Source organism: Dama dama, chromosome 15, assembly GCF_033118175.1.
Source record: "Dama dama isolate Ldn47 chromosome 15, ASM3311817v1, whole genome shotgun sequence".
In the NCBI taxonomy this organism is placed as follows: domain Eukaryota; kingdom Metazoa; phylum Chordata; class Mammalia; order Artiodactyla; family Cervidae; genus Dama; species Dama dama.
Window position 1 is genome coordinate 28730375 of NC_083695.1, and position 19200 is coordinate 28749574.

Below are 19200 nucleotides of genomic sequence, written 5' to 3' on the forward strand. Positions count from 1 at the left end.
AGCAATTTTAAGAAGGGGTACCTAGCTAGGTGAAGGCTTAAAGAGGTGCTTTTAGCGTGCCCACTGTGGGATGCATGGCTTCTCTTATGTGATCTCATTTACTTTTATTCTCCGAATGACCACTGAGGGAACTATGAACACTTTACAAATACAAACTTGGACCCTTTGTCTTCAAACAGGGCAGAGCCAAACTGGGAACCCAGGGCCTGTGCACTTTCCACTGAGCACGTTTCGGTAGCTTGGGTTCCCTATTTCCCCTGTGCTTTGCGTCCAGGTTCCCTGGTGGCTCAAACGGTGAGGCGTCCGTCTACGATGCGGGAGGCCTGGGTTCGATCCCTGGGTCAGGAAGATTCCCTGGAGAAAGAAACGGCAACCCACTCCAGTCCTCTTGCCTAGAAAATCCCATGGACGGAGGGGCCTGATGTCCATGGGGTCGCAAAGAGTCGGACACAACTGAGCGACTTCACTTTCACTTTCTTTCACTTTTGCTTCCAGGTTAGCAAGAGCCAGTGGAGGACAGTGGATGAGCATGGATCCTGAAGTCATACTGCCTGCATTTAAATATCTGTTCCATGTAATACCACTTGGGCTCTCTGCCTGTTTATTTATAAAATAGAAGAGAATGATAGTTGTTATGGGAATTAATATTGTAAAACACCCAGTAAACATTGCACAAGTGTTTCTTAAATAATAGGTAAATTCTTCTGGATTTCTTATCTTTCTGCTATGCTCAGTACTTAAAGGAAAGTAGATACTGTCTTCAGGCCCTCCCCTAGGGGCCAGCTCTATGGAAACAGAAGTGTGTATAGATGTCAGAGTTCCTTCTTACATGGAAGGTTTGGGCCAGACAGATAATACATTTTCACTAAAATGTTACTCAGTTTCCCTGGTGACTCAGCCATGAAGAATCCACCTGCCAATGCAGGAAACAGTGGGTTTGATACCTGGGTCAGGAAGATCCCCTGGAGAAGGAAATGGCAACCCACTCCAGTGTTCTTGCCTGGGAAATCCCATGGACAGAGGAGCCTGGCAGGCTAGTCCTTGGGGTTGCAAAAGAGTCGAACATGACTTAGCGACTGAAAAAAGAGGAAAAAAAATGGTCACTTAGCTGGCCAACCCTCAAATGGTCTTCTGAAGCAAAATCTAAGTGCTTATAAGACATGCATATCATTGAATAGCTACATAGAGCTTTTTTTTTTTTTTTTTTAATTTTGCTGTGGCATGTGGCATGCAAGATCTTAATTCCCTGACCCGGGACCGAACCTGTGCTCCCAGCAGTGGCAGTGTAGAGTCTTAACCACTGGTCTGCCAGGGAAGTCCCCCACAGAGCTTTAATAAGGGTGAAAAATTCCAATGGTTGTGCTGAAATAATCAAATGAAGGATGGCAAAATAATCTAATTACTTAGTCTTTATAAGTTGAGCGGGCTGAGCTAGATGACTCCAAATACATATGATCTTTATAGTCATTAAGCTTCTTGATTTAGTCATCCAATTCCAGACCTGGAATGTATGAATAGATGCTAATGTGCTCAGCTTAAAAAATGGAATGATGCAACAGATGAAAACCCTCTGGTGTCTTTTGCCTGATTAAGATTCCAGAGGCTGTCTATCTGGCACATAAAAGCAACCACAAGATTGCAGAGATCTTTGGTTATAGCTTTGTGTCCTTTTCTCCACGAGTCGTCGTAACCCCTATCCCCATGTTGAATAGATTGATGACCTTGGTGCCACACTGCATCTCAGAGATTACTTTTTTTTTTTTGGCAAAATAATCAAAATGCTTTATTTTTTCTTTTTCAAAATGTTTTAAGAAAAGAAAAAGATAGAAAGTAAAATGTACCCCTTTCCCTAAATCTAACTATAAAAAGTCCTCCTATTCATTGTAAATTGCTTAATGGGGAAAAAAAGTGAAAGTGAAGTCACTCAGTCATGTCTGACTCTTCGCAACCCCATGGACTGCAGCCTACCAGGCTCCTCCATCCATGGGATTTTCCAGGCAAGAATACAGAGGTTACTTTCTAAATGAAGGAATTAGGACAATGCTGTTATCTGTGGGCAGGTGATCTGCCCAGGATGTTATCCTCACCCAGTGTAGACTCAGGGACAACATGATCTGTCTCAGGAAACCAACAATTCCACCTGTTGAGTCATGTCAACAACTGAAGATTAACCTTTGCTCGTAGGAATGACCAAGGAGCAGAGAGCGTCCAGAGTCTGAGGGGCACACACTGAAAAGGACAGTGTTTCTCCACCTGGGAGAGGGTTTTATACCAATCTGAGAAAAGCACTTGAGTCATTATAATCAAGCATGCTGGGCTCAGCCGAGACCTCTAGTGACTCATCCACAGGATGGAGGAGTAGCGAGCACTGATTGGAGAATCAGTGCCTTCTGAAGAGGCAGCTGTTGAAGGTTCTTACCCTGGCAATTGTCTGGAAATTGTCTTGATTAATGAGATTATGCTGCTGAAAAGCAAACAAAACTGAGGCTGTTGAGCTGACCAGGAAACAGTGTTTTCCCTTTGTATTGTAGAGCACGTGCCTACGGGAGCAGAGAAACACCGGGGTGCCCATCTGACCCTCCTTAACATCAGTCAGTTGCTAATTTTAGGAAGCATTTGGTTAGTGTTTGGGACGTTATGCTCAGAAATTTCCTTATTTAGTCATTTCCTGCCACTGGGAAGATCCTGTTGTAGTGATATCTCTGTGTTTAGTTTTCCAAGTACTGTTGACCCTTGAACAACTCAGAGGTTAGGGGCACCAGGCCTTCCATGCAGTCTAAAATTTAACAGCTAACAGCCGGCCCACCCTGTATGTGGTTCCCCCGTATCTGTGATTCCACATCTGCAGGATTCAACCAGCCCTGGATCATGGAGTACTGTAGTATTTACTGTTGAAAAAAAATCCACATATAAGTGGACCCATTCAGTTCAAACCCCGTGTTATTCAAGGGTCAACTGTAGTTGGAATTCTTGACAATAACCCAACAGAATGCTGCTGCTAGTAGTAGCTATTAATTATCTATCACATGGAAAAAGAAGAAAGGCAATGTTACGTGTTGGTTAAGAGTTGGGCCATGAAATGGAACTCCTGGATTTGATTCTTCATTGTACTGTTTGCAAACTTTGTGATTTTGAGTAAATTAACCTTTCAGGGCCTCAGTGTTCACATTTATAAAATGGAAATAGCAAGTGTTCCATCCATGTTACCTACTGTTGTTAACATTGTTGTTGGCTTTATTAGCTGACCAATGACGGTAGGAAGAATGCAAGGTCTGTTGTACCCATACATTGGCTCCTTTATGGGCCCTTCTCACATCAAGTACGATGAGTGAGATACGTGAACCAAATATCCGAGTGGCCTGAGACATTTCCTGCTTGTGACTTCGATTTTTCTCGCCAATAGCACAGTGAGTACAATGAGTACAGTGATTTCATTCCTTCTCATGGGTATTTTTTCTCTAGTTCCTTATCTGGGAAATCAAGGTTTTCTGGCTTACCATTCTGAAAAGATAAACCTTTATTGATTTTTTTTTCCATTACCACAGGCTGTTAGCTAAGAGATCTTGATCTGTCACAAATGAAGGAATTTGCCCCAACATTCTTGAAATCTTCTGACCAGGGCAATACTTAGTCTTAATTAAGATAGTGCTCTAGAAGAGCAGAGATCCAAGAGTTACGTCCCTGTGTTGAGAAGAAAGGATCAAAGAGAAAAAGCCTGAGACTAGACTTTTGGAGAGCAGCTCGGCTGGTTAGGAATTGGCTTTGTTTAATGGTCAACTCCTCAGAAGATTTTCCTTGGCTGAGTGGGCTTGGTGGGGCACTAGCTTGAGCATGTTGCTTAGCAACAAGATTTTGTGACACCCAGTTCTCAAAGAGTCAAGCAACCCACCCCTTGCCTGCCCTCCACCAACCCTCAGCTACCACCCCAAGCCTCCTATTAGTGTGTGCCGGAGGGAGGGACCAGAGGCTGGGGGCGAAGTTTAATCATTGAACTAAGCAGCCCGCAAGTATTTAATCTGTAGCACCTAGTTCCCCGGAAGCCTCCAGGCTGGACTGGAAGTGGGCAGCTCTCCAGAGACGTGGGAATAACCCTGCACGGAAACCTCCGCTCACCTCAGGAGAAACCAAACTTGGAGAAAATGTTTGCGGTACACTTGATGGCGTTTTACTTCACCAAGCTGAAGGAGGATCAGATCAAGAAGGTAAGCACTCTCAGAGCTGAGAGATACCTGGTTCTGTCTTCCCTGATAGAGTTAACTGGCCCCTACACATGAAAAGATTTAAGAGAGCTTATTAGAATAGGCACGAGGCACACAGGAGCAGTTAAAAAAAAAAAAAAAAAAAAACGACTCACAGAAGGGGACAAAGAGGTAAATCTCCCACCAGCTGTACATTGCATACTGTCTGAGACTTCAATTTCACTCGAAAATTCCTGGCAGACACCAGACAGAAAAGGGATGGGGAGAAAGTCTTTGGAAAGCCTGGAGATTATTGTGTTTGATGTGAGAGATGTTTAGGAGGGAAGGCTACAAAGGAGAATCATTTTGTTTTTCTTTTTCAAAGAGTTTGAGAACTTTAGAAGTAATTCACATGATTCCTCACATGCTTGAAAATATATAAATGCAAATACCAAAAGGGGTGTGAGATTCCACGTATAGTAATTGAAATATAAATTATTGGTATGTGCTGTTTGCCAGGGGTGTGCTGTTAATGATGTGCATTATTTTGCCGCTTTGCCCAAGAAACCTGTCTACGAAACTGATTCCAAGGTGGGCTGATTAAAAGTTGCCAAGGCTGGAGGCCAACAGCATTCTCTCCTGGCAGCCTGGAATGAGCCCAGCCTGCCACTCTAGCCACACCAGTGGCAGGGCTCTGGGCATGAGAATCTCTCAATTTATAGATACCAGAGGTTCTCCCAGCAGGTCAGTTCAGTTCAGTTGCTCAGTCTTGTCTGACTCTTTGTGACCCCATGGACTGCAGCACGCCAGGCTTCCCGATTCCCGACTTCCATCACCGACTCCTGAAGCTTGCTCAAACTCGTGTCCATCAAGTTGGTGATGCCATTCAATCAATCTCATCCTCTGTTCTCCTCTTCTTCTGCCAGTAGGTTGGTTTAGCCAAGATTACCCAGGTATTTAAGGTGGAGTAGGGATTAAACCCAAGCCCCTGACTCCTCCTCCAGCACTCTTTCCATTGTGTCATGATGCTTCCTAGCCTTTCAGACTGAAAGGAAGGAAGCATGGCACCTTTGGGCAGCCCCCTGCCCTGGGTGGGATAACCTCCCACTACATTCTGTTCATTAGGGAGCTGGCTTGCAGGTTGCAGCAAATCTTAAAATGTAAATCAGTCAGAGTTAAGTTATCTGACTTTCCATTTGTCAATTAGATTCATGGAGCCCTCTACGAGCTTAAGGAGGTGGAAAAGTGCTAACAGCACTGCTTAAGAATTCATTTACTTCTTAGTCAAGAGCAAGCTGCATGGTGTCTCTCCAGCCCCCAAGGGGAGTCTTTACAACCTCTATACCTCCAATTCTAGCAAATGAGTTTCGTTTCCGTGGGCCCCTTTGTGGTGGTTAACCTTTAGTCACACCCTGGAATCAGGCTGGACATGTTTGTCCACCAGTGCAGGTGCAAGCCCAGGAGGCAAGGTACGCAGCCTCCACTAAAATCTGTTCTCGGTCCTTCTGGGAGGAGGACTGGTATTTGTCAAGGCCTGGAGGTGACCCCTCTCTCTCTGGGGAGAAAGCTAAGGGTGAGGTGAGCAAGGATAGTCAGGAACTTTTTCCAGTCACCTGAAGTGAGTGGGCCAGCAGGTGTCTGGCATAGCAAGGTTTTATGAGCTGCTTGGATGAGTCACAGGTTCAGAAAAACAGCAACTCATTCACCCTCCTCATGGTGACAATACATCTGGTCAAAAGGCATGGGCTCCTTCTCCCTCCCAGTCAAGCAGCCAGTCCCCTCCAGAGTTTTCTGTGCTTCCTGCATGGAGAGTTGTCAAGATCCTGGGCCCTACTTGCCCGCAAGTGTTAGTATTCAGAACCTGAGATGATTTTTGAAACCTGCTTATACCAACATTAAAATGAAAACAAAACAGGAAGAAGAAAGGGAAAGAGAGAGAGAGGGAAGATAAGAAGAGAAAGGAGAAACCACTCTTAGAGCTGCTTTTCCAATTCCATGAATTGACATTATCTGACCTATTGATAGCATTGAGCTGAGCTTGGTCAGCTCACTGACCTGCAGATTGAGGTCAGCTCACTGACCTCACTGACCTGCAGATTGTTCATTCATAAGAGAAGGACTGGCTAGGGTTTTCTATGTGTACTTTTTACAGTTTAGTAAGTCAATATTGCAAAAAGTGGAGATGTTACCTTTAGTCCCATCCTTCTCATAAACACTGTCATATTTGCCATGTGGAAGACTTTGTAGTCGTTTTTCACAGTGGACGTTTTTATAGTTATATGGAGCCTATTGTTCTGGATCTGTGTCCTTCACTTACTGTTATATCGTAACCACGTGTACAGATTTCTCCATAATTATCATTTTAATATCTTCCTCATATTCTGTTGAGGCTTTCCTGGTGTCTCAATGGTAAAGAATCCACCTGCCACAATTAAAAAATAAATGAAAATTTAAAAAGAGAATCCATCTGCCAATGCAGGAGACGTGGGTTCAATTCTCGGTCAGGAAGATCCCCTGGAGCAGAATATGGCAACCCACTCCAGTATTCTTGCCCAGAAAATTCCATGGACAGAGGAGTCACTGGGCTACAGTTCATGGGGCTGTAAAAGAGTTTTAGTGACTAAACAATAACAATATTCAATTAAGTTGGATATGCCATAATTTAAACTTCCCCATCTTTTTGGACATTCAGCTACTTTCACAAACATTTTTTTTTTTGCCAATTAAAATATTGCTATGTTAAACATAGACATGTATTTAATATTCTCCATGTTTGGGATTATTTCCTAAGGGTAGGTTTCCAGAAGTGAAATCACTGGGTCCAAGAGTTGAACCGTTTTATGACTCTCGATTCATAATATGGGACCTTTGGACTAAGTGATCTGTAAAGTCCCTTCCAGCTCCCATGTTCTCTAATTCAGCAGCTTTGAGTTTACATTTTTGAATTTGCTCTTTATATGTTAATTGTGCTACTTGTTGGTTCTTTTGTTTAGAAAATATCTCATGTCACATGATTTGTGAGTCACTCCGAGAGTAGGCTTGGTTTTCTGAACTCAAGTACCTTCCTTGGTGCCTGCAATGTGTGTTCCTGGTTATATAGTCCTCAAATCACCTGTTTGGGTTTAAAATATAGCCTTTTTGTCCCAGTGTAGGTTTCATTCTTGCCTGGAGAATCCCAGGGACGGGGGAGCCTGGTGGGCTGCCGTCTCTGGGGTCGCACAGAGTCGGACACGACTGAAGTGACTTAGCAGCAGGTTTCATTCTCCTTTTCACTTTACCAGGTGTTGTGGAAGATTGAAAAATATATACAAAACAAGAAAGCCATGCTAGTTGACATTTTTTTTTGACATAACTTTAACTTATTGAAACAGCAGGAGTAGTGACCCCGTCTTGAATGACTCTTTTAAACGTCAGCTGGCAAACGACTGCCAAAGGGCCTCAAAGCCATTACTTACTTACAAAGGATGATGCTATGGGAATGCCTAGAAAAGCTCATTATACTCTGGGGATGGGAAGAAATGAGCAGTAGATTCAGGGCCACTGTCTGAAGGGCCTTGGGGGTGGTAAAGGAGCAAGTTTAGTTCCTGAGGGACACATCTCACCCTTCTCTGAGCCCCAATTACTCGGGTCACATCCTTTCTGTCGGTGGTCTCCTTGTCTGTTGCTGTGCCAACCAATTAGTCATCAACAGACTCAGAGGGAACAGAAAGCCCTTAATGAAGCATGACCTGGTTCTATCCTATCTCCTCAAATACGCTGACAGCCCAATTGTCCTCTTTTGTTAATGGCTCTCTGATGGTCTTCTGGCCTCTTTCTGGCTCCCAGGCCCCTAAAGCCATGGACCACTTCACTGGTGTAGGACTCCATACTGGCCCTGGACTGAACTGAGATACCTGCCCTCTAGGCTTGGCTGAAGGCTGGGGACCTGTCTTATGATAAAGGTCGTGTGACCCCTGGCTTTGGTATAATTTGTCTGTTGGACTTGTGGGGCCTGCACAAAGCTGTGAAGCAAAACCAGGCCATGGGAGTGAGGAACGTGGAGGAATTAGAGTCCCAGTGCTGCCCCTGACCTGCAGCTCTCCCAGTGGCTCTGAGCCTTGGAGTCCCCATCTCTCAATTAGGAGCCATCATCTTGGCCTTAGCTGGCTGCCTCAACGGGCTTCCCTGGTGGCTCAGACAGTAAAGAATCTGCCCACAATGCAGGAGATGCAAATGGATATCTTGGAGATTAGATGAGGTATCATACACAAAAGCATTTTTTATTTTTATTTTTTTTATACAAAAGCATTTTTTAGACTGCAGCCAATGTTCTTAGCCTCAGGGAAAAGTGTGGGGAAGCAATTCCTACAGGGATGTGCCCAGATCAAGCCTTCTTCTGACCTGGATGAATAGAGAGGCTGTTCAGTATATAAAGCAAGGGGGCAATACAGGGCGCCTGTCCCACTGTCCCTTCTCCTAATTCTCCAACCCAGCGAGCCCCGGGAGTCCAAGCCACGCCACCGAGTGACTCGTGTTAGCACGGGGAGGTGGTAAGATGTGACTTCCTACCTTAAAATGGACTGTGTACAGCAAGAATAATTTTTACATCTTTCCTCCATTGGGGCATTTGTCCTTTGTCCTGATTTTCTAATTATATGAGTGACATCCACTCATTTCCAATAGCAAGTTGAGCTGGCTTTAAAAATTAAACTTCATCTTAGTTAGAACAACCTCAATTAAAAAGGAAATTTAAAGCACTGGACTTCAGAGATTGTACTCTGAAATTGAATTTAGCTTTGAGCTTCCTAGCAGCCCATAAACAAGGGGAGACATGTGAACACCTATTATTATCATTGCATAAAAGAAAGCTTCCCTGTTTTGGAATTTAAGCTTCACTCTATAAGTGAGTCTCTTCCAGTGGAGAGGCAATGGGAAAATGGTGAGGACCTTGAACTGGGAATTAGAAACTGAGTCCTTGTTTTTGCCCCCTCTATTGTCCCATCAGAAAAGTGGGGGAACCATTTTTTCCTCAGAGCTTGTCCTTCAGAGGAAGAAGTCCCTACCCTCACCCCTCAGTTTTCCATTCCATTCTGTTCTTCTAAGCTCAGTGAGGGGTCAGGCAAGGGACCTTTGGGGATCCACATCAAGATGCTGTCCCAGGGACTTCCCTGGTGGTCTAGTGGTTGAGAGTCTGCCTGCCGATGCAGGGGACATGGGTTCAGTTCCTGCTTCGGGGGAATCCCATGTGCCATATGGCAGCTGAGCCCATGAGCCACAGCTACGCAGCCGAGAGCCTGTGCTCCTCAAGAGAAGCCACCACAGTGAAAAGCCTGCATGCCACAGCTGGAGAGTGACTCCTGCTTGCCGCAACTAGAGAAAGCCCGGGCACAGCAACGAAGACCTGGCAGAGCCAAAAATAAATAAATAAATCTTAAAAAAAAAAAAAAAAAAAAAGCTGTCCTGAGTCAGGAATGCAGCTTTCTGCCTGGAGTGGGAATGAACAGCCTTGAGTGGAGGGCAGGTGCCCCAGCAGCCAACCCTGATCGCTCTGCACTCTGTTCCAGGTGGACAGGTTCCTGTATCACATGCGTCTCTCCGATGAGACCCTTCTGGACATCATGGCTCGGTTCCAGGCAGAAATGCAGAAGGGCCTGGGGAAGGACACCAACCCCACAGCGTCGGTGAAGATGCTGCCCACCTTCGTCAGGGCCATTCCAGACGGCTCTGGTGAGTGAGGCTGGGGGCGGCTGGGGACACTGCTCCCCCTGGGTCCCTTTAGACGGATGAGTACCTGAAGTTGTCTCCTGTTTCTTGGCTTACCTCTCCAAGCCCTCTCTCCACACTCCCCCTCCCACCTTCCTGACTCTCTCTGTTTCAGTCATGTTCCATATCAAAAGTTGTGAGCCAAAGTTCAAATGCATCTTGCTTTCTCCCTGCCTGCCTTGGCCCTATGCATTCTGTTCCCTCTCCTGCTAGAGCATCCCAACACTCTTCCCCTTGTTAACACCAGCCTGGCCTTTCCACCTTAGTGTAGAGATCACTGGCTCCACCTGGGAAGCATTCCCATGCTGGGTTAGGTTCTTGTCACCCCGCTGTGTATGAGAGTCTCCCCAGTGGACCAATGCTCCCTGAGGGCCGAGTCTGCGTCTTCTTCACCGCAGTGCTCTGAGCGCTGCACAGTCCTGGACGCATACTGGGCCTGAAATGTTTGCAGAATGGATAGTAAATGGCATTTCACACCTAAGTACCCAGGTTCTGGGCTACAGATAGCAAGTAGTGGAAGACAGTATAGTGGAAAAAATATTAAATGGTAATTGAAGAAACCTGAGTTCTAAGCCCAGGTCTGTCATTCATCAGTGACCTTTGGCAAAATGTTTAATTTTTCTATCTGTAAAATGTGTTCTCTCTTGGTGCTGTAATAAGTTAGCACACACTTAGTAGCTCTAAACAACACAAATTTATTCTCTTGCAGCCTCAGAGGTCAGAAGTCTGAGATGGGTCTATAATCAAGGGCTATCATCAAGATGTGGCCGAGCTGCATTCCTTGTGGAGGCTTTAGGGAAGAGTCTTTCTGTTTCCTCGCATTTCCCAGCTTTTCCTATGTTCCCTGGCTCATGCCCTTCCTATCTTCAAGCCCAGTGTAGCATCTTCAGATCTCTGACTCTGACCCTTCAGCCTCCCTCTTCCATACTTTAAAACCCTGTGATTACATTAGGCCAACTGATAAGCAATTTTGATTCTATCGTCAGCCTTCATTCCTTCTTGTCACAGAACCTAGTATATTCATAGGACCCATGGTCAGGATGTGAACATCTTGTGGGAACTATTATTTTGCCATCAAATTGCTCTACTCTCAGCCTCTGGGTAAAGCCATAGGAAGGAAAGAAATTGGTACCTACTACACACCTCCTGTGGTCATGGGGTGCTAGGGACTCGCTGTCTTATGCAATCCCCATAAGAACCCCATGGTGGAGCTTTTATCCCCAAGTCAAATGAGGGCAGTGAGGACCCAGGGGCTCCCCCCAGTGTCAGAGTCCCAGTGCTCCAACCAAGCTCCAGCAGGGGCTTTGGGGCTTTCAAGGGAGCAAGGACTAAAGTTTAGGGAGCTCTCAGGGACCTTTGATTGGATTAGCAGTGCTCTGGGCCCCTCTGGGAGAACACCTAGGCCAAAGTTGCTTGACTCTGCCATTTGAGAGGCTCCTGGGAACTGTGATGTGAAAGACCCATTCCCTTGCTGGTGGGGGTTGGACGGCATGGGTATTGTACCATGTGGAGAAACACAAGCTCTGAAGAGAGACAGTCCTGCTTTGAAATCTCTGCTGAGTTCTGACACTGCTCTTTGAGAATGCTGAGAAGACTGTGGTCCTTGATGGGTCCTCTGGGGCCATTCTGAGGAGCACCTGAGTCATGAGGTGTGTGTGTGCTGGGGAGCACCAGGTCAGAGTCCTCCTGCCTTCCAGTGCTTTGGCTCTTCTTGTAGAGGTGTGTCCCCAGAAGCAAGGGGAAGCGGCCTTCAATGGTCTGGAGGCTGTTGGCTGGGCCCAGCGTGCCTGTGGAGCCTGCCTTTGTCAAGTCCCAGAACCACTGTTCTCATTAGCAAAAGAGATGTGGCCAGTTTGTCCACCAACTTGTAGGTTAATTAGCATCAGATGAGGTCATGTGCAAGGAATGCTTGAAACTCTCCAAAATGTCCCAGTTCTCTGGAGCTCCTGTGAGCTCCTGGTCTGATTTCAGGAATATTTCCTAATCTCTCAGGGCCTCCATTTCTGAAATCTGTGCAGTTTCCAGAAGAAATCCTTCAGTGTTGGCCTGCTCTCTAGTTTCCCCTCCTTCATCTGAACCTGACTGAGGCGGGTAACCTGATAGAGCCTGAGTTAGCTCCCAGCTGTCAGTCAGGGAGCTTGACTGTTCTTACAGGAGCCTTAAAAGCATGGTGGTCATTTGTGCCTTCTCCTCCACCAGTCACAAGGGAAGGGGGACAGGAAGTGCCCATCTTGTGATTTGAATGTGTCAGTGATTCTTTAGGCCCGTCTCCATTGGCCTCTCTTCTTGACCTGTGCCTCCAGGCAGCCTCCTAGGCTGAGCCCTGTGGGTGAGACCAGCAGCCTCTGTGTTATCAGCTGAGGGCCCCAGACGTCTGCACTGGGACAAAGGTCCCACACTTGCCTAAGCATAAGACTCACCTGGGGTAACTCCTGGGGGACTTACCCTAGGGGTCACCTGGGGGACTTCCCTGGTGGCTCAGACGGTAAAGTGTCTGCCTACAATGCGGGAGACCTGGGTTCGATCCCTGGGTTGGGAAGATCCCCTGGAGAAGAAAATGGTAGCCCACTTCAGTACTCTTGCCTGGTAAATCCCATGGACGGAGGAGCCTGGTAGGCTACAGTCCATGGGGTTGCAAAGAGTCGGACACGACTGAGCCACTTCACTTTCACTTCAATGGGGTAATTCCTAAACATAGTTTCCCAGGCTTCTCCCCTTGGAGATCGTGAATCTCCAGAAATCTACCCATTCGGTCCCTGCGCACCTTTGGGAGATGCCGTGCTAGAGAGTGGAGAAGGAGCAGGGGCACAAGCCAGACACTGCCGAAGCCAGGGCAGGAAAGCCCAATGTCTATGGTTTCAGCCTACATCCATGTGGCCACCTTGGCTACCAGCTGACCTCTGGTGTGCAGGACACTTCCATTTCTGTTTTTACCACCCACTAGCAATTTCCCAGTGCTCTATGTCACATTTTACAAGCAGTGACTCCTAATGGCCAGCTGGTCCCTTAGATTCAGGCAGCTGTGTCTAGGGTCACATGGTACCAAAAAAAGGCCATTTGGGTGACCAGATTGGTGTGCACGGAATTTCATTTATATGTGCCTTGGGTATGTGTCATGAAGCATGCTTGGTACAAGCAGCCAATTTTCCAGCACAGTGAATTCTGTACGAAGACTTGGTTCAAGGGTCTGCACACGAGCTCCCATCCCATATCTGTGGCTGATGCTAAAGACACTGGCAGGTCCTAGGCAGAAATTCTGGCTGGCTGGATGCTGATGACTGAGTTGAAGTCATCAGGATGGGCCGCATCACCCCAACACATGTGTCATTTCTACCTTCTTATTAATAGCATCTGTCTAATACTGGGCGAGGTCATGTTACATTTTCTCCTTTTGGAATGACTCTGGCCCCAAATATTAAGCATCCTTGGCTCCTTAAGGGCCAGGATTAGGTGTTTGTCTCCCTTCCCTCCTAAAGTATTTTCTCTCTGTCCATGAGACCGAGGCTGGTATGAAGCTGGTGTTTCTCCTCCCGGAAATCCTCCTGTCTTTTCTGCCTTATTTGCATTTTGTGGAGTATCAACTCTCCCTTCCTGGTTGTGGTGGTTGTGGTGTGCTAGAATAAGCTCCATCCTCAAGGCTCATTTCTTTCTTTCTTTCTTTTTTTTTTTTTTTTAATATTTGGTTGTGCTGGGTCTTTTTGCTGCCTGCAGGCTTTCTCTAGTTATGGTGTGCAGGCTTCTCATTGCAGCATGTTGCCTTGTTGCGGAGCGCAGGCTCTGTGTGCCTGGGCATCAGTCGTTACAGGGCGCGGGCTCAGTTGAGGTGCATGGTCTTAGCTGCTCTGCAGCATGTGGAATCTTCCCAGACCAGGGATTGAACCCGTGTCCCTTGCATCAGCAGGCAGATTCTTATCCACTCTACCACCAGAGAACTCTCTCAAGGCACATTTCTAATACCACCTGCCTAAAGTGCATTCACATTTCCCCTCTCCTGATGAACACATGTAATCCCTACGGGATGGCCCAGTGGGCAGGGCTGAGGCGGCAGAGGCAGGCAGACTTGGGTCACACCCCAACTTTGCCCCTCACTGGGAGGGTGCAAATCAACAGTCACACTTCTAGAGTCTTGGCACACAGGCATACCTAGCTTGTGGGGGGGTGAGATTTCATGTTTACCACAGTCCAACTTCTAATGAGCTTGTGTATAGCAGACTCTCAGTAAATGATAACTTTTGGGGGTTTATATTTTTCATAGAAAATGGGGAATTTCTCTCCCTGGATCTTGGAGGATCCAAGTTTCGAGTCTTGAAGGTGCAAGTCTCTGAAGAGGGGAAACGAAATGTCCAGATGGAGAGTCAGTTTTACCCAACACCCAATGAAATCATCCGAGGGAATGGCACAGAGGTACCAAGACCGGGGGCTCTTCAAAGGTGGTCCTTGGTACCAAGTTTCTGGATGACCTTAGCCCTGTGTCCTGGACTTTCTCGTCCCTGCAGCTGTTTGAATACGTAGCTGACTGTCTGGCAGATTTCATGAAGACCAAAGAGTTGATGCAGAAGAAATTACCTCTTGGCTTAACCTTTTCCTTTCCCTGCAAACAGACTAAATTAGATGAGGTAAGGCTGGTGCAAGGGAGGGAATAAGCTGTGTAGGATTGGGTTTGGGGCTGGAGAATGTGGCATGTGAGGGGGTCAGGCTGGGAACAGGAAAGATCAGCAGGACTTTTCTTGTTTGTGTTTTCTTTGTCTTTAAACAGTGAGGTGGATGTGTGAGGCAGAGAATATGGTAACACGGCTGCCTTGAGTTTACATTTACCCTGGGCACGGCCCAAGGAATGAAATGTTTTCACCACCAAGCTCAGTGGTTCTCAGACCTTGGTTTAGTTGGAACCCCTGGAGGGCTTGTTAAACACAGATTGCTGGCCCCATGCAGGTTCTTAACCAATGGAGCCTTAGATTTGTGTTTTTAATAGTTACTGGGTGGCATGGATGCTGCTCTTCCGGCGACCACACTCGGAAGCACTGACATAGTTAACTAGAATAAGAAGGGGAAGGCTGGGGGAGTCTCCCTCTACAGTGAGCCCTTAGGAGGAGGGCTGAGGCGGGGTCACTGGAGTGACAGTGTTACTGAGCAGCCCTGGTCTCTGGGATGCAAGTAGCCAGCTGGGCACTCGGGCAATCCACCTCTCTGTGCCTCAGAGTATCAGTTTGTAAATGGGGAGAAGGTAAACCTGCTCTTACATGAATCTGTGAAAATAAATAAAGGGCCATATAACAGGACAGTGAGCTTTCTGGGGCCAGGAGGCTATTGTCTTGAATCAGGTCTCCTGCCTTGAGTGATGGTCCCTGAACTCTTGCTGCCCAGACCGGTCATGGCACCCAGTTCACAGCCAATTCATGGACCCACCTTGACTTGGGATGTGTTTGATGTTGTTGGCTTGAGACGTTTATTGATTATGGGATAGTGGAGAGGGAGTGGGTTTTCACATTTAATAGACCTGGCTTTGAATCATGGCTCAGGACATGTTTTGTCCCCTGGGCAAATGACTTAACTTCTTGGGTCCCTTGTTTTCTTATCTGTAAAACAGGGATACTGTCTACTCTCTGGGCTGAGGTGAAGCTTAGACAAAGCTTCTGTAATGTGCTGAGCACTGTGCCTGGTGCATCGATGGTAGCTTCAAAGTTTTAATGAATGTCCCCATACAACTTGTCTCTTCATGCTTTTGTACCTTGTCCCTCAACTGAACAGATATTTCTGGAGGGCAGGCACTATTTTATATTGTTCTTCCTGTCCATTTCTAGGGTCTCAAGCACAGAGTCTTATATTTAATAGCTGCTTGATAACTATCTGACAACTGAAAGGTGCAATCAATCATTTACTGGATTCCATTGAATGGGAATTTACCATCATCTGTTTATATGGGATATGGTCTGAGGTTTACTGATGAGTTATTTTCTAAAGAAACAATTGGGGGGGAAATAGTGTAAAGGTTTCAGGGAAGTTAGAAGAGGAGCTTTGCTTGTCTTTGCACGCTGAAAGAATAGAGTTCCCCCAAGTCAGTAAGGGAAGTGGGGGGAGTCAGGAAATCAGGCCTCAATTCTCCAGATAGTTAAACACGTCTTATTTGAGCTTAGGAACAGAGACCTTAAGAAGAAGGAAGATTATGATAATGATGATAGACTACACCTCAGATTTTTACACTTGTACTATGTTGAACTCTCCATGTGTATAACCTCATTAAAATCCCAAAGCAATCATATGAGGCAGATAAAATTATTTATATTTTATATTAAAAGAAACTGCAGTTCAGAGAGGTTAAGAGACTTATCCAAGGCCACACAGCCAAGAATTTCTCAGCCCAAGCTTACAAACTCTCTGACCACACTGATTTTCCAAACAGACACAGCTCTAGAAAGTTGTTTAAAATGCCAGCAGGGGACTCCCTGGTGATCCAGTGGTTTATCCTCTCTGCTCCCAGTGTAGGGGGGGGGGGGGTGCAGGCTTGATCAGTGGTCAGAGAACTAAGATTTTACATGTTGTGCAGCATGCCACATCCCCCCCACCCCCCGCCCAAAAGTAAGTAAATAAAATTGTTTTTAAAAAAATACCAACAGGTGCCTGAAAGCATTTTGACCCATTTTGTGTTGTATCCCAAGGAGAGTTTTCAGATGACATTTACACTAGGCAAGGGTGGCTTGATTATATCAAGTAAAGGTGAAAATATTTCTCTTCAAAGTCTAGTTGAATTAGCCTGCATTTTGTAAAATTTCCTCCCAGGCTGCCTTTCAGAGAAGTCTAAAGTAGAAAAGTTTCAGTCACGAGGAAATGCATTAGTAATAACAACCAAGAGTGGGCATAGCTGTTTAACCACGATTCTGCTGCATGTAAATTTGTGACATGAAAGTAAGGGCTTTGGAGAAGATGGAGTCTGATCGGCCATGTAGGTGCAGAAGGAGGTGGGAAAGGGAAGACTTCATGAGGAGGTGTGACTGAGGAGGATTCTTCGTGACACTAAAAAATGATTAAAGAAGATCAGGGCATTGGACTTAAAGGAGAAGGTCATTTTGTTCTTGTTTTGTTTGTTTAAATGAGGAAACAGAAAAGTCTTAAAGAAAAATTTCTGTGTGTGTATGTGTGTTTCTGATGATAAAATGGCAATAATTCTTAAAGGTAGGGGGAAAAAGAGAGAGAAAAGAGGGTCGGAATTGAAAACTTTAAAGAAGAAAATAGAAATCTCCTCTAATCCCAACCTTCAGAGATACCCACTACTAGAATTATTGGGTTTTCCTTATAGTCATGAAAGTGTTAGCCACTCAGTCATGTGGATCTTTGGGATCCCATGGACTATATAGCCTGTTAGCCTCCTGTCCATGGAAATATCCAGGCAAGAATACTGGAGTGGGTAGCCATTCCCTTCTCCAGGGGATCTTCCTTAATCAGAGACTGAGCCTGGGTTTCCTGAATTGCAGGAGGATTCTTTACTGTCTGAGCCCCTTGCAATCCTATCTATATTGAATACTGGTGTTATGCTGTATGTACAGCTTTTTTCCCCCCACTTAACAATATGTCACATGCATTTATTCACCACTCCCCCGTATATCTCCCCTTAAGGTCCCACATTGTCCCTGGCATCCTTTTTGCGGGGACACCACCAAAGAATCTCTCACTCCTCTGTCCAGGGGGCAGGAGTTACCGTGGCCCAAGAGGGCAGAAGTTGGGGGGAGCTACCACTAGGGAGCGCTGTGGTGCAGGGGAAAAAACCTGATCTCTGAAGTGCGGTGGGGGGTTAGAGGGGTGTGGGGAGGGGGTTAGCGTCAGAAACCTTTGTTCCAATTGGGCTCTCTCCTTCACTGAGTATGCGACTTGGAGCAACTTCCTTCTTTTCTGAAGCTTGTCTGCTTTATTCATAAGCTGAGGGGGTGGGGCTAGTCAGGGAGTTTGTAAGTTTGGGCTCAACTCCTCTCCACTAGGTACCCTTGGCATCTTTTAATCTCCAAGTTCTCCTTCAGTCTGAAAAATCCTGTGATTATTTGCTATGTTAGACATGAAACTCTTTGAGAAACACCACTTGTAAGCAGATAATTGATAATGCATATTGAGATCCATTTTTCCAAGTTGAAATTAAGTCCCCAAAAGGGTCTTACAAGGTAACATGTTGGTTCTGCTTTGTGGGCCTGGCAAACTGGACATTCTGCACACATCACGTGTCTACCACATTCCGGGTACTTCCATCAGAACACTCCTGTGACAGAGGCAGGGAGGTGATGTTTCCACTTCCAGGTGAGTAAACTGAGGCTCCGGGAGGTTAAATGACTTGGACAGTGTATTGTGAACCCAAGCATTCTGACCCTGCAGCCATTGTTCTTTCTGCCCCTGCGTATAATATTTTAAACTGCTCAGATGAGAGTAATAAGCCTGTCGAAATTATTAGAAAAAGCCTCTAAGGAAATGAAAGAATCAGTGCGACTCAACTTAAAGAGAAGGCTACAGGGGACCCACTGTAGTAAGCATGAAATTTCTGCAGCTCATTTTCAGAACTGAGTGCCTTCTTTGTTTTGTCTGGATCTAATATCTTCCCCCAGGGTATCCTGCTTTCATGGACAAAGAAGTTTAAGGCGAGGGGAGTTCAGGGCACAGACGTTGTGCGCTCTCTGACCAATGCTATGAAAAGACACCAGGTAAGGAACACCTCTGAGTGTGGGGAGCTCTCCTAGTTCTGGCCCTTATCTCTTGTGGGGGTGGGGAAGGGTTGTCTTCTACTGTGCCTGCCGTTGAAGGAGAATCAGAGAAGGACCTGATCCTAAGAAAGTTCTCACTGTAGCACAGATGTGGCCAATTTGGATAAACCCTTCTGTGGGCCTGGTATGTGGCCAGTGTTCTGATCACTGTTGAAGGGTGACCCATACTTCCCTGGGACCTCCCCAGCTGCCACAGCGTCTTCAGGGGGTCTTGGTTAGACTCGATGCTGTGTGTGATGCTCTGACCCTCACCTTTCCTCTCTGAGGCATGAAAGGTCATTTTCTTTCCTGTCTGGCTCTCTGTCCCATTTTCCACACCCTACTCATTGAATGTCTCTATTTGTTGGATACATTTTTCAATAATTTAAAGAACTATTAAAGCAAGCCATGCTCCTGGCTGAGCTGAGTACACAAATTAACCGGATTGACCTGTTACACTGACAATGTGAGAAATATTTTGAAGTATACCCTTCCAGTCTTTTTTCTCTTTAAAGTTGCTATCATAGTCTTTTGTATACTTTTTCTCTTATTGTTTTCATTTT

At 46.0% G+C, this 19200-nt stretch overlaps 1 protein-coding gene across 2 annotated transcripts in view; it reads left to right on the forward strand.

Moving 5' to 3' along the window:
• Positions 1-4018: 4018 nt before the first annotated feature.
• Positions 4019-19200, forward strand: part of HKDC1 (hexokinase domain containing 1) — a 43124-nt gene continuing 27942 nt past the window's right edge. For both annotated transcript variants that reach the window (XM_061161693.1, XM_061161694.1), the window contains exons 1-5: positions 4019-4202; positions 9722-9884; positions 14176-14324; positions 14417-14536; positions 18503-18598. In XM_061161693.1, the coding sequence (XP_061017676.1) occupies positions 4140-4202; positions 9722-9884; positions 14176-14324; positions 14417-14536; positions 18503-18598 (591 nt within the window). In that variant the 5' untranslated portion in view covers positions 4019-4139. The remainder of the gene's footprint in view (positions 4203-9721; positions 9885-14175; positions 14325-14416; positions 14537-18502; positions 18599-19200) is intronic.